We start from the raw sequence: 11,937 nt of genomic DNA, 5'->3' as shown, positions 1-11,937 counted from the left end.
ATCTTGATGGTTGATTTTGCTAGACTGAAGGTGCACATAACCCGAGGACTAGCGCTAGTTTTCCGCACTAGTTATGATTTATGATTTTAAGTTGATGATAATGATATTTTTACGACTTTTATTATGAGTACGAATGTTTTTGAGTGGTTGTTAGTTTTTACAATTTTTATATTTTAGGAATTAAAAACGATTGACGATTTTATGATTCAAACTATGTTATTTGTATTTTTAAACGTTAGTTGGTTGTTTTATTTTAAAAATGGTGCAAAATATTTAAGAAATATTTATATGTAGTTTTTTAAAAAATCTAGTACTTTTTAAGAAAACGAGTAGTGGACGTTTCAGTTAAGTCTGCTGTCGTTTCCGAGGAGCTCGAGAAGTCACGCCTCAATGTATGAGACTTTTATTGCTTTAAATTTTTGTTATCTTATTATTTATTTATTTTTCAAGATGAACTTGCTTATATGACTTTTATTTTAAAATTGCACTTTGGTTATGTGTTGCGTTGGTCGACTTGTACAGACATGCCTCCTAGACGAGTTATTCACAGAGATAATGAGGATAGGCAGGAGGAGGAGATTCTGCCGCCTAGTCTTAATCAGGATGCTAGTGCTCGTGTCCTAGCCGGTATGGCTCGATCACTGGATCAGTACGTTGGTAATGCTAAGAGGGTCCGACCAGAGGCAGTATGTGAGCGGTTTAGGAGGATGGATCCCGAGGAATTTTCATGGTCGAGGGATGGATTAGGTCTATGGAGGTGATTTTTAGGTATATGGATAGGGCGGACGCTGACTGGGTTCTCTGTACCGTCTATTTGCTAAAGGGCGACGCATCCTTACGGTGCGAGGAAGCGGAGCGAGGAGTGGATCTGGCAACATTGACTTGTGAGGGCTTCAAAAGGGTAGTAATTGATAAGTATTTTACCGCCGATGTTCGTTCGAGGTTGAAGAGACAGTTTATGAGTCTCCGCCAGGGGGATGCATTTGTTGCTGAATTCGTCCAGAAGTTTGACCGAAGCCCCTGATTTCAAATGTTGCAGAGAAGTTACGTCATTTCTTGGATGGTTTGAGGCCGATGATCCGTCGAGATGTGATGCTGTCAGACCCTGATTGATTATACTGCTACTGTTGCTAAAGCCTTTCGAGCCGAGCAGTCACTGAAGAACATTGAGAGGGAGATGCAGTGCAAGATGAACCATGCTCAGTAATCGAATCAGAAGAATAAGAAACCTTTCACAGGGCCAAGCAAGGGATAGTGTCAACAGAAATCGGGAGCACCGAGGCAGGCACATAAGACGGGAGTGCAAAAGAGTGATGTAAAGCCTTTTTGCAAGGAACTCAACCACCATCATTATGTCTGTCTATGGTTCTATGGAAAGTACTTCAAATGTTGAGAGCAAGGACATATCGCCCTCAATTGCCCAAAGCTTCAGGTGCCTGCAACTGGTCGGGCATACGTCATGCATGTAGAGGAGGCTGAGCCAGACACTACACTCATCATTGGTAATTTAATTTGCATTTCACTTTTCCAGTTGATTTTGTATATTTAGGTGACATGCTAGTATTGCTTATGGTATAAGGCATGATTGTTGATTAATCTAGCCACCATTATAAAATCCTAGACTGTGAACTCTAGGAACTTGTAATTTCGGACATTTATGGGTAAAGAAATGCATGTCAGAAGGCTGTTACAATAATTTCAGGAAGGATCCGTCTTGAGGGTGTAGCCACGAATGCGCTGTTAGATTCTGGAGCTACACGTTCCTTTATTTCCGAGTTCTTTACGAACCGTCTGAAGGTCTCGCCCAAGCAGCTGCATTTGGGATTTAGAGTTATGGTTCCATTAGGAGAGGAGATGTTATCATCTAGTGTAGTTCGTGATGTTGAGCTCGAGATTCAAGGACACCTCATTCGAGCTGATCTTATTGTACTACTTATGCTCGAATTCGACATTATTGTGGGTATGGATTGGTTGGCAGCGAATGGAGCTTCGATCAACTTTCGTCGGAGGGCCGTATCTATTAATCATGTCGGTGAGGAGTCATTCTTATTTGAGGCAGGTCGGAGCAGTCTTGTACCGTGCATTATCTACTTCTTGCGCGCGAGGAAGTTAATGATTAAGGGATGTCAAGCTTTCTTGGCAAGTGTTTTCTCTATCCATGACACTGAAGTCGGACTATTGATGAACTGGAGGTCGTCAAGGAGTTTCCTGATGTTTTTCCCGATGATGTGACCGGCGTTCCACCGGAGAGAAAGGTGGAGTTTTCTATCGAGCTGATGGCGGACATTGTGCTAATCTCTAAGGCACTTTTTCGAATTGAACCTACGGAGATGAAAGAGATGAAAGATCAAATTCAAGAGCTGTTAGACAAAGGTTTTATTCGCCCTAGCTTATCCCCATGGGGTGCGTTTGTTCTCTTTGTAAAGAAGAAGGATGGCATTCTGAGACTTTGCATTGACTACCGAAAGTTAAATACAGTGGCCATGAAAAAAAACTATTTGTTGCCAAGAATTGAAGACCTATTTTTCAGTTGCAAGGAGCTTCGATGTTCTTGAAGATAGATCTTCGTTCTGGTTATCATCAATTGAAAGTAAAAGAAGAAAACGTTCATAAAACGGCTTTCAGAACTCGTTATGGACACTACGAATTTATTGTGATGTCTTTTGGGTTGACAAATGCTCCAGAGATCTTCATGGATATCATGAATCGCGTATTTCAGCCGTATTTGGATCAGTTTATTATCGTGTTCATAGATGAAATTATGATCTACTCGAGAAATCACGAGGAGCACATTCATCATCTGAGGACGGCACTGCAGGTGCTTCAGGATCAAAAGTTGTTTGTCAAATTCTGCAAATGTGAGTTCTGGTTGGAGAAGGTGGTGTTTTTAGGCTACGTTATTTCTAAGGATGGACTAGAGATCGACCCATCTAAGGTCGAAACTGTGAAGGAGTGGTTAGTAACTGAGAATGTATCCGAGATTCGCAGTTTCTTAGGCCTGGCCGAATATTATCGAAAGTTTATCAAGGGCTTTTCAACTATTGCAGTACACTTGACAGCTCTGACGAAGAAAAATGTCAAGTTCGTGTGGAGTTCCAAGTGTCAGAGCAGTTTTTAGAAGTTGAAGCAAGAACTTACTGTAGCACCAGTTCTAGCGATGCCATCCGGGCAAGATAATTATGTACTTTACATTGATGCTTCAAAGCTCGGTTTGTGCACCGTGCTGATACAGAATGATAAGGTGATTGCCTATGCGTCGAGACAACTGAAGAATCATTAAAAAAACCATCTGATGCACGACCTTGAATTAGCTGCAGTTGTTTTTGCACTGAAGATCTGGAGACATTATATGTATGGTGAGAAATGCAAGATTTTCTCCGATCACAAGAGCCTCAAATATTTCTTTACCCAGAAGGAGCTAAACATGAGGCAAAGGCAATAGTTGGAGCTGGTTAAAGACTATGATTGTGATATTAGCTACCAATCAGGAAAAGCTAACGTCGTGGCCGATGCACCGAGTAAAACACCGCAGTAGTAGGCCATCTAGCTGTAAAGAAACCTCTTCAGACAGAGATTCAGACACTTGACCTTGAGATTTATGATAGTGGCCATGCACCTATATTGTCTAGTTTGACGGTGCAGTCCACTTTGAGAGATCACATTCTTAATGAGCAGTCAACTAATGAGCAGTTGCAGAAGTAAAAGACGAGAGATGAATCGAATGGCAGTACATTGTATTATGTGGAGGACGACATTGTAAAAAATAGAGGCCATTTATGGGTGCCTAGTGGTGACTCGTTGAGATGAGAGATTATGACGCAAGCACATGCTTCACCGTACTCTATCCACCTCTGGAGTACGAAGATGTACAAAGGCCTACAGTTAATCTATTGGTGGCCGGGCATGAAGAGATATATTCAGAAGATTGTATTTGAATGCCTCACTTGTCAGCAGGTGAAGGTAGTGCATCAGAGACCAGCAGTGTTGTTAAAGCTACTCCCTATTCCCGAGTGGAAGTGAGAGAAAATTATGATGGACTTCATAGTTGGTTTGCCGAAAACATTGAAGGGCTACAATGCTATTTGGATAATCTTGGATCGTATGACTAAATCAGTGCATTTTCTGCCAATGAAGACGACATACTCCATGTTACAGTAAGTCGAGCTGTATATTCAAGAGATAGTCAGACTGCATGGAATTTGAGTGTCCATAGTATCCGACAGAGATCCACACTTTACTTCATCATTCTAGAAGAGTCTTCATTCCGCATGGGGACCAATATTTTTTTTAGTACGACCTTCCATCCGCAAACTGATGGCCAATCGGAGAGGGTGATTCAAATTTTGGAGGACTTAATAGGAGCTTGTGTGATCGACTTTAAAGGTAGTTGGGAGCCGAAGCAGCCGCTAGTGGAGTTTATCTACAACAATAGCTATCAGTCGTCTATAGGCATGGATCTTTACGAGACTCTATATGGAAGGAAGTGTAGGTCACCAATTCATTGAAATGAGGTCATAGAGAGACCCGAGATTGGACCGGATATTGTTCAGCAAACTACAGATTTGATACTTAAGATCCGAGATAGGATGAAAATGGCGCAAAGTAGACAAAAGAGCTATGCGGGCAAGAGGAGGAGAGATCTCGAGTTTGTCGTTGGGGATCACGTCTTTGTCAAGATAGTTCCCAAGAATGGAGAGATGCGATTCGGGAAGAAGGGCAAGTTCAGTCAAAGGTTTATTGGACCGTTTGAGATCTTGGAGAGAGTGGAAGCATTGTCATACAAGGTGGCATTAACGCTTAATCTAGATGGATTTCACAATGTCTTCCACATTTCTATGCTCCGCAAATAGATATCGAATCCGTCACATTTACTGAATTGTGAGCATCTACAGCTTACTCCAAATTTGACCTACGAAGAGAAACCGACGCAGATATTAGGCAGGCAAGAGAAGAGACTGCGCAACAAAGTCATCAAGATGGTCAAGGTCTAGTGGCTGAATCATTCAGAGAAAGAAGCTACTTGGGAGACCGAGACCGGCATGAGGAGTCGCTACCCTGATCTTTTCGATAAGTACTGATTTCGAGCTAGAAATTCTTTTAAGGAGGGGAGGAATTGTAACGCCCGAAAACCCGAGCACACTAACCACATGCATGCATGAAAATTTATTCAAAATTATTTAAATGAGTTGTCTAGAAGCATGTTTAAGTATCTGAATGATTTAATGATTATTTAACCGAATGTTATTAATGTAAACTTTACGCAGTCGAATACACGATGCACGGTAGAAGGGGAGAGAACCGAGGACGATTTTGATAAAGTTTCTATTTTTAGAAAGTCATAAATATAAACTTGGGACTTAGTAATTCGAATTAGGAAAGCGGTTAATCTATTTATAGTAAGGGACGAACTTAATCGGTAACGAATTTTTGCTAAGAAAATGAGTATTTTCGGGTGTGCGGTACTAGAAATGAGTAGCAATAAATATTTTTAAATATTGTTGGCAATTTTTTGTTGATTTATTAGGGGTTTAAATTATTCCTTAATGTGTCTAGATTAATAAGGATTTAATTAAAATAATTAGGGCCCTTAACAAACCTAAAGTCCACTTAACAACTTAATGATTTAATTAAATAAAACCTATCCACCCTAAACCCCTCATTCACGTCTCACACAGCACCAGCGCACACAAATACATAATATGACTCTAGAAGTGGCCGAACACTAGAGGAGAGGAGAGGAAGGAAGTTTTGTGTCCCGTTCGTCTCTCATCGCGTCGTCGCTCGTATATCGTAATAATAAAGGAACAAGGCATGTTTTGAACCTTTGTTTATGCACCATTCAATCCATATTATTGCATGTATTATGATTTTGTGTGTAAATTTTACAAGGATGATGGTTTTCAATTTCCTACATGTTCATCTCATGTTTTCATAAAATATTTTTGATGTTTATTGAATTGTTGAAGGGGTGATGCAAATCGAAAGATTTATGAGACGAAATAAAAGACTAAGAGTAAGTTTTTAAGGGACTATAGCCATAAGTGACGCCTCAAGGGCAGCACACCTGCATGTTAATGTCATGAGGGCCGAGAGAGGGAAAGGGACGAGTTTGGGGTTCCATAGGCCAAGGGGGCTGCATGGGATTCTAGACATGGTCTGGAGGGTTGGTTTAGGGTCTTAGGTAGGTCTTGGTTGGAGTCATATAAGGCTTACATGGGCTGGAGCAAAGCTGAGGCCGAAAGTGCGTATTCAGCCACGTAGGGGCTATTTTGGTTCGTGGGGGTTCCTAGGGCTAAGGGGTAGGTTCAAGGGCTGGACCAGAGGCTAGGGCCATGAATTAGGGTCCTGGTGAGGGTCTATTTTGAGCCAAGAGTTGAGCCAAGGGCAGCCATAGCCGCTTGAGCGTTTGTTCCTCGGCTGCACGTGAAGAGCCGGTTTGTTGCGCTGCTGATGTGAGGGGTTTAGAGCAAGGGGATTCCGGTCTGTGTCCAACAGGGCCAAATCATGGTCTTGTTTAGGGTCTAAGGAATGGTTCTAGGGCCTGTTTCAGGGTCATCTTGATCCGTGGTCTGTTCGGAGTCGTAATTTGCCCGACCATGTCAAAAAAGGGGCGAATTGAGCCTAGGTTAAAAATTTAATCCAATGATGCCGCTGCACTCCTCTGAAAGTGAACGGCGAAACTTCGATCACTGCCCTGACCTCCAACCACACTCCAATTCCAGGTCGCTTTCTGGTGCTAGTAAGAGTTATATCCAAATTTTGTTCAAATCTTGAGATTAATTAGAATTTCTGTATGGGAATTTTTAATTTTGTGAATTGGGTGCTTCTCACTGCTCTAAAACACTTTGTGACTGTGTTTGTACGTGGCATTGATAACTAGATTGGTTGGTGTGGTGAGTTGATTATATTTGCTCTGACGCATGTTGGGGTGCGATTATCAGTGATCTTGACTCCTCGACTGTTTTTGGTGTGTGAGTATAAGCTTTGAATTATTGAATTACATAGCTCCGAAAAAAAATCCAAAAAGGGTGCTTTCTCCTCCTCAAGTTTTGATTCTCATAGATTTTGGAATGAGGAGGCCCAACAAGTCTACGAGAGTTCTATGACAAGATCCATCAATCCCGGAACGGGGATTTAACTTGTCAATTCTACGCGGTGTTATCGTGGAGGAACTGGAACGACGAGAATGGGTTGAATTTGCTCAACCCCCTTTGGATGTCGTTATCTCGGTTGTGTGAGAATTCTACGCAAACCTCCGGATACGTCATGACGAGTCTATAGGTCCAGATGAACCGATGTTTCCCCAGCCGCCTGTATGGCCACCCCAATACACGGGACCTTCTTCACAGGCACGATAGATATATTACAATCAGTAATAGACAATACAATTCTATTTATCACTTAAATAAGAAAATATAAAAATTGCGAGTTCTTGGTTAATAAACATGATGCGATTAATGATATGTTAGTCAATTTTAATTTAGCATAGGGGAGACCAGACGAAATCGTATCTCTAGATTGATTTACTCACTGAATTTCAACTTCGTGCTAAGATTTACATGATTCGTTATTTTCTTTGAATTGATCATAAATTATCTCATCGATTTCTCTAAATAAAGTTGAACTATGACAATTATGGTACTTAATATACAGTTTTAAATAATTACTCCTCGTGAGAACGATATCTGTACTTATACCTGTACTAAAACTTGACACGTACACTTGCGGTAGTGAAAACAAGAAACAATTAATATTTATATAGGTCATTGGATTTTTTTATTAATAATTTTTATGAAGGGTACATGGAGCAACATACAATGAAATTGAAGAATAACAACTATGTATTTCATATTTGAAAATAGAAGACGTTTTTTTACCAATTCAATGAGTATTTGACGAGGGAATATAGATTTTTCGATTAGATAGAACTAGAATGAGGTGTGTTGGAAACTGAATTTCGGTTGTTTGACAAACTAAGTGCTTAAATCGATTGTTTGAGAGTAAACTGAACAAAATATTCAACTAAAACCAGTTAAACTAAACCTAGGCAGTCAACTGACTGATCAGTTGCTACATCCAGTTGTGAGCTGATCAGATATTGCTTATCAGCTGATCTTTCAGCTGTACACATCAAGAAAAGGACGATCAACCGACAATAGTACAAAATCAGACTGCAACAGATAGTGGGAACGTCGCAATTCAGCCACAGTGTACGAATGTCAGAAGGATGTTGACATGGCAACCAACGGGTAAAAAGATTCAAATTCTATTAAATATTACCGTTGAAGAGAAGCCTATAAATAGCAGAGAAGAGCAGTTGAGAATGTATCATCAAAGTTCTGAATATAAAAACTCGTATATTCTCTAAAAATACGCTGTTACTCTGCTGAAATAAAAGCTCACGTTTATCGCATATATTCGTAGCAATCAAGGCTACACTTTCGAGCTTTCTAACACATTGTTATCATTGTAAAACTTGTTCTTGTAAAAGATTAGTTGTGCTAAATTAAGTTGTATACTGTGAAGCATTTTGTAAACTAAGAGTTTCAGTTTTGGCAGTGTTAAGTCCAAACTGAAGTGGGTCTGTACAAACTTTTGTATCAATCAAAGTCTTTTAGTGAATATCCTATACTTGTAATAGAAGGGGTGACATAGGAGTGTTTGAAATCTCCGAACATCCGTAAAATCTTGTGTTCTTATTTCAGTTTATATTCTATCTATCAGTCAGTTTTATTCCGCACTTTATTGTTAACTGATTGATATTGACTGACAAAATTCCAAGCATCGGTTTATCACTAAACTGAACTCAACGTTCGAAAAGTTGATAAAAGTTGTGAGTGTTTATTCAACCCCCTTCTAAACACTCTTTTAGCCAAGTATTCCATCCTATCAAGTGGTATCAGAGCAGTTGAATCTTGTCCAAAAATATTCTTATTTACAAAACTGATAACCATGTCTTCTTTCAATAGAATCCCAATGTTTTCCAGAGAAGATTTTGATGACTGGAAAATCAGAATGCAGGCTCATCTAGCTGCACAGGACGATGATATGTGGTATGTCATTAACGATGGACTGATGAAGATTTTAAAAGTCAACATAGCTGTAGCCATGATCGATGGGGCACCACATCGTATAGAGAAGCCCAGAGAATGGACAGCTGAAGATAAGAAAAAACCAATCTAGACAATGTGGCGAAGAATATCTTATACAAAACGCTGGATAAAGTCACTTTCAGCAAAATCAAAATGTGCAAAACTGCTAAGGAAATTTGGGAGAAACTAATCCAGCTTTGTGAAGGAAACGAGCAAACTAAGGAGAACAAGCTATTGGTTGTTGTTGAGATATTTGACAATATCGAAATGAAGTCTGGAGAAACAATGCATGAATATGATGAAAGAGTTAGTAGCATTATTAATGAGCTAATTACACTTGGAAAAGTGTATTCCAATAAAGAGGTAGCACTGAAAGTTGTCAGGGGTCTTCCAAAAGAGTGAGATTTCAAGACCATGGAAATGAGGGAGTCAAAGGACCTGAACAAGGTCGAGCTTCATGACTTGTTTGCTGATCTGAAGGCCTATGAGTTTGAACTACAAACCAGAGAAAGGGAACCTTCTACACCAGCGGCCACAACTGCTTTAACTGCTGTCAGACTGGAACCAACTGGTTCAGTTGAAAAGTCTGCTGACCAGGTAAGCAATGACGCGATGTCATTGTTTGTCAGAAATTTTAAAAAATTCATGAGAAGAAATCAAGGAAATTTTCAGAAACAATATCAGAATAACTACTCCAAAAAAGAACCTTATACTTGCTATAATTGTGGCAAAATAGGTCACTTCATTGCTGACTGTCCCAAACCAAAGAAGGACAGTCGAAGCTCAGCTGAAAAAGGAAAGAAGACCTATGAACATAAAAGAAGAACCAAGGATGACAAGAAGTCATTCAAAAAGAAACATCATTCAAAAAGAAACATGAGGTGTTCTAGCTGAGGAAAGAAAATCTAAGTGGGCGGAAACTGACAGTGAGGAGTCAAAGCCTGAAACCTCATACACCTCAAGTGATGATGAAGAAGAAATTAAGTGCTTAATGGCAGATGATGCTGAACTGGAGTCAGCAAGTGAACAAGTATTTGACTTCAACTCTACTGATTTCACCCGTTAAGAACTCATTACAACATTGCATGACTTGGTAAATGAGTATCACAAACTTGCTCGACCATTTGAAAAGATTAGAACTGAGCAAAATGATCCTAATGATATCAAAACTGAAACTGATGAGTCAATTGAAGTGTTACATCTAAAAGGAGAGATTGCAAAGCAAAAAGCGGAAATGATTGAGAACCAAGCTTTGATATGTCAGTCAAAAACTGAAATTTCAAAACATACTGAACTGATTCAAGCTTGGAACAAGTCTTCAGTTACATTGACTGAAATGCAGAATGCACAAAAATTAGTTGATGATAAAACTTGTTTAGGCTTTAACAGTCATGTTGAAAATTCTGCAAGTGATACACAACCAAGGTTGAATGAAAACAAAGGAAAGTACATTACCTTTGTAAAATCAACCATGGTAATTGAATTCTCAGAACCAAGTAAACCAGCTGTTCAATCGACTGAAAGCAAGAACAAATCCAAACGGTATGGAATTGGATACAGCCCTAAAAGTTCAACTGATTCAAGAAACTGGTCTTCTAAATGATTCAATTACAAAAATCAGTACTCAAGGAATAGATATTACAATTACTACAACTGTAAGCCATTTCAGAAAAGGTATCAAAAGAACAGTCAGTCGAAAAATGGTACAAATTATACTGTTTCTTCTTCACACCACACACTTAACACTCAAAAATCGAGAAAGACTATTTGGAAGACAACAACTGGAAAGTTAGTTAGACTGGTCCAAGTCTGGGTTCCCAAAGGACTAATCAATTTAGGACCCAAATGAATATGGGTATCAAGATCATATACTATGTGTAATTATAGGTAACAGGTACAAACAAAGAATCCACCTGGTATCTAGACAGTGGCTGCTCAAGACACATGATAGAGGATGCAAGTCTACTATCCCAACTAATCAAATACAGTAGACCAAACATCAGTTTTAGAGATAATTCCAAAGGTAAAACTGTGGGTAAGGGTAAGCTTATCCATGGTAACTTTACTATCAAAGATGTTTTACTAGTTGAGAATTTGAAGTATAATTTAATTAACATCAGTAAGTTATGCGACAATAATTTCTCAGTTCAGTTTGACAAACACACTTGTTCAGTTAGAGACTCAACTGATGAAGTCATCCTCATTGGCAGTCGTTGTGCAAATACTTACAAAGTCAGTTGAACTGATCAACCTTATTCACCAGTTTGTTTCATTGCTTCCAAATCTTCTAAAAACTGGTTGTAGCATAAGAGGTTGAACCACTTAAAATTTAAATCTATTGCCTATCTTAGTAACCATGATCTTGTAACTGGTTTGCCCAAAGTCGATTTCTCAAAGGATAAAATTTGTTCAGTATGTCAATTTGGCAAACAAGTAAGATCTTAATTCAAAAACAGAGGTTGTAAATCATTCTCCTGATGCTTAGAACTATTGCATATAAATCTTTTTGGTCCAATACCAGTCATGAGTTTAGGGGGAATGAAATACGCTTTAGTAATTGTGGATGATTTTTCAAGATTTACTTGATTTATTTTTCTCAAATCCAAAGAACAAACTACTGCACAACTGATTAAGCTTTTCAAAAGACTTTTAAATGAAAAATCAATTGTGATTGATCGAATAAGGTCTGATCGAGGGATTGAATTCATCAATCAAAATCTTTCAACATTTTTAGAAATTACTTGGATCAAGCATGAGCACTTAGCAGCAAGAACCCCTCAGCAAAATGGTGTAGTTGAGAGAAGAAATCGGACCCTTAAAGAAACTGCTAGAATGATGCTTGCTG

At 39.1% G+C, this 11,937-nt stretch overlaps 1 protein-coding gene across 1 annotated transcript; it reads left to right on the top strand.

Moving 5' to 3' along the window:
• The first annotated feature begins 2,761 nt into the window (after positions 1–2,761).
• LOC142506584 (uncharacterized) lies at positions 2,762–4,505 on the top strand. Its single transcript, XM_075619470.1, has 2 exons — positions 2,762–2,955; positions 4,115–4,505. The coding sequence occupies exons 1-2, from the start codon at positions 2,762–2,764 to the stop codon at positions 4,503–4,505; spliced, it is 585 nt and encodes a 194-aa protein (XP_075475585.1).
• The last annotated feature ends 7,432 nt before the right edge of the window (positions 4,506–11,937 follow it).

The sequence above is a fragment of the Primulina tabacum genome, chromosome 1 (genome assembly GCF_025594145.1).
Source record: "Primulina tabacum isolate GXHZ01 chromosome 1, ASM2559414v2, whole genome shotgun sequence".
In the NCBI taxonomy this organism is placed as follows: domain Eukaryota; kingdom Viridiplantae; phylum Streptophyta; class Magnoliopsida; order Lamiales; family Gesneriaceae; genus Primulina; species Primulina tabacum.
This window is presented reverse-complemented; position numbering and strand designations above follow the sequence as displayed.

What these genes read in the sequence shown, in the direction of transcription:
- LOC142506584 (XM_075619470.1), top strand. Translation starts at nt 2,762, where the DNA reads ATGATCTACTCGAGAAATCACGAGGAGCACATTCATCATCTGAGGACG. An exon ending in GTCGAAACTGTGAAGGAGTG is followed by an intron (nt 2,956 to 4,114) that starts GTTAGTAACTGA and finishes TGACTAAATCAG; the next exon opens with TGCATTTTCTGCCAATGAAG.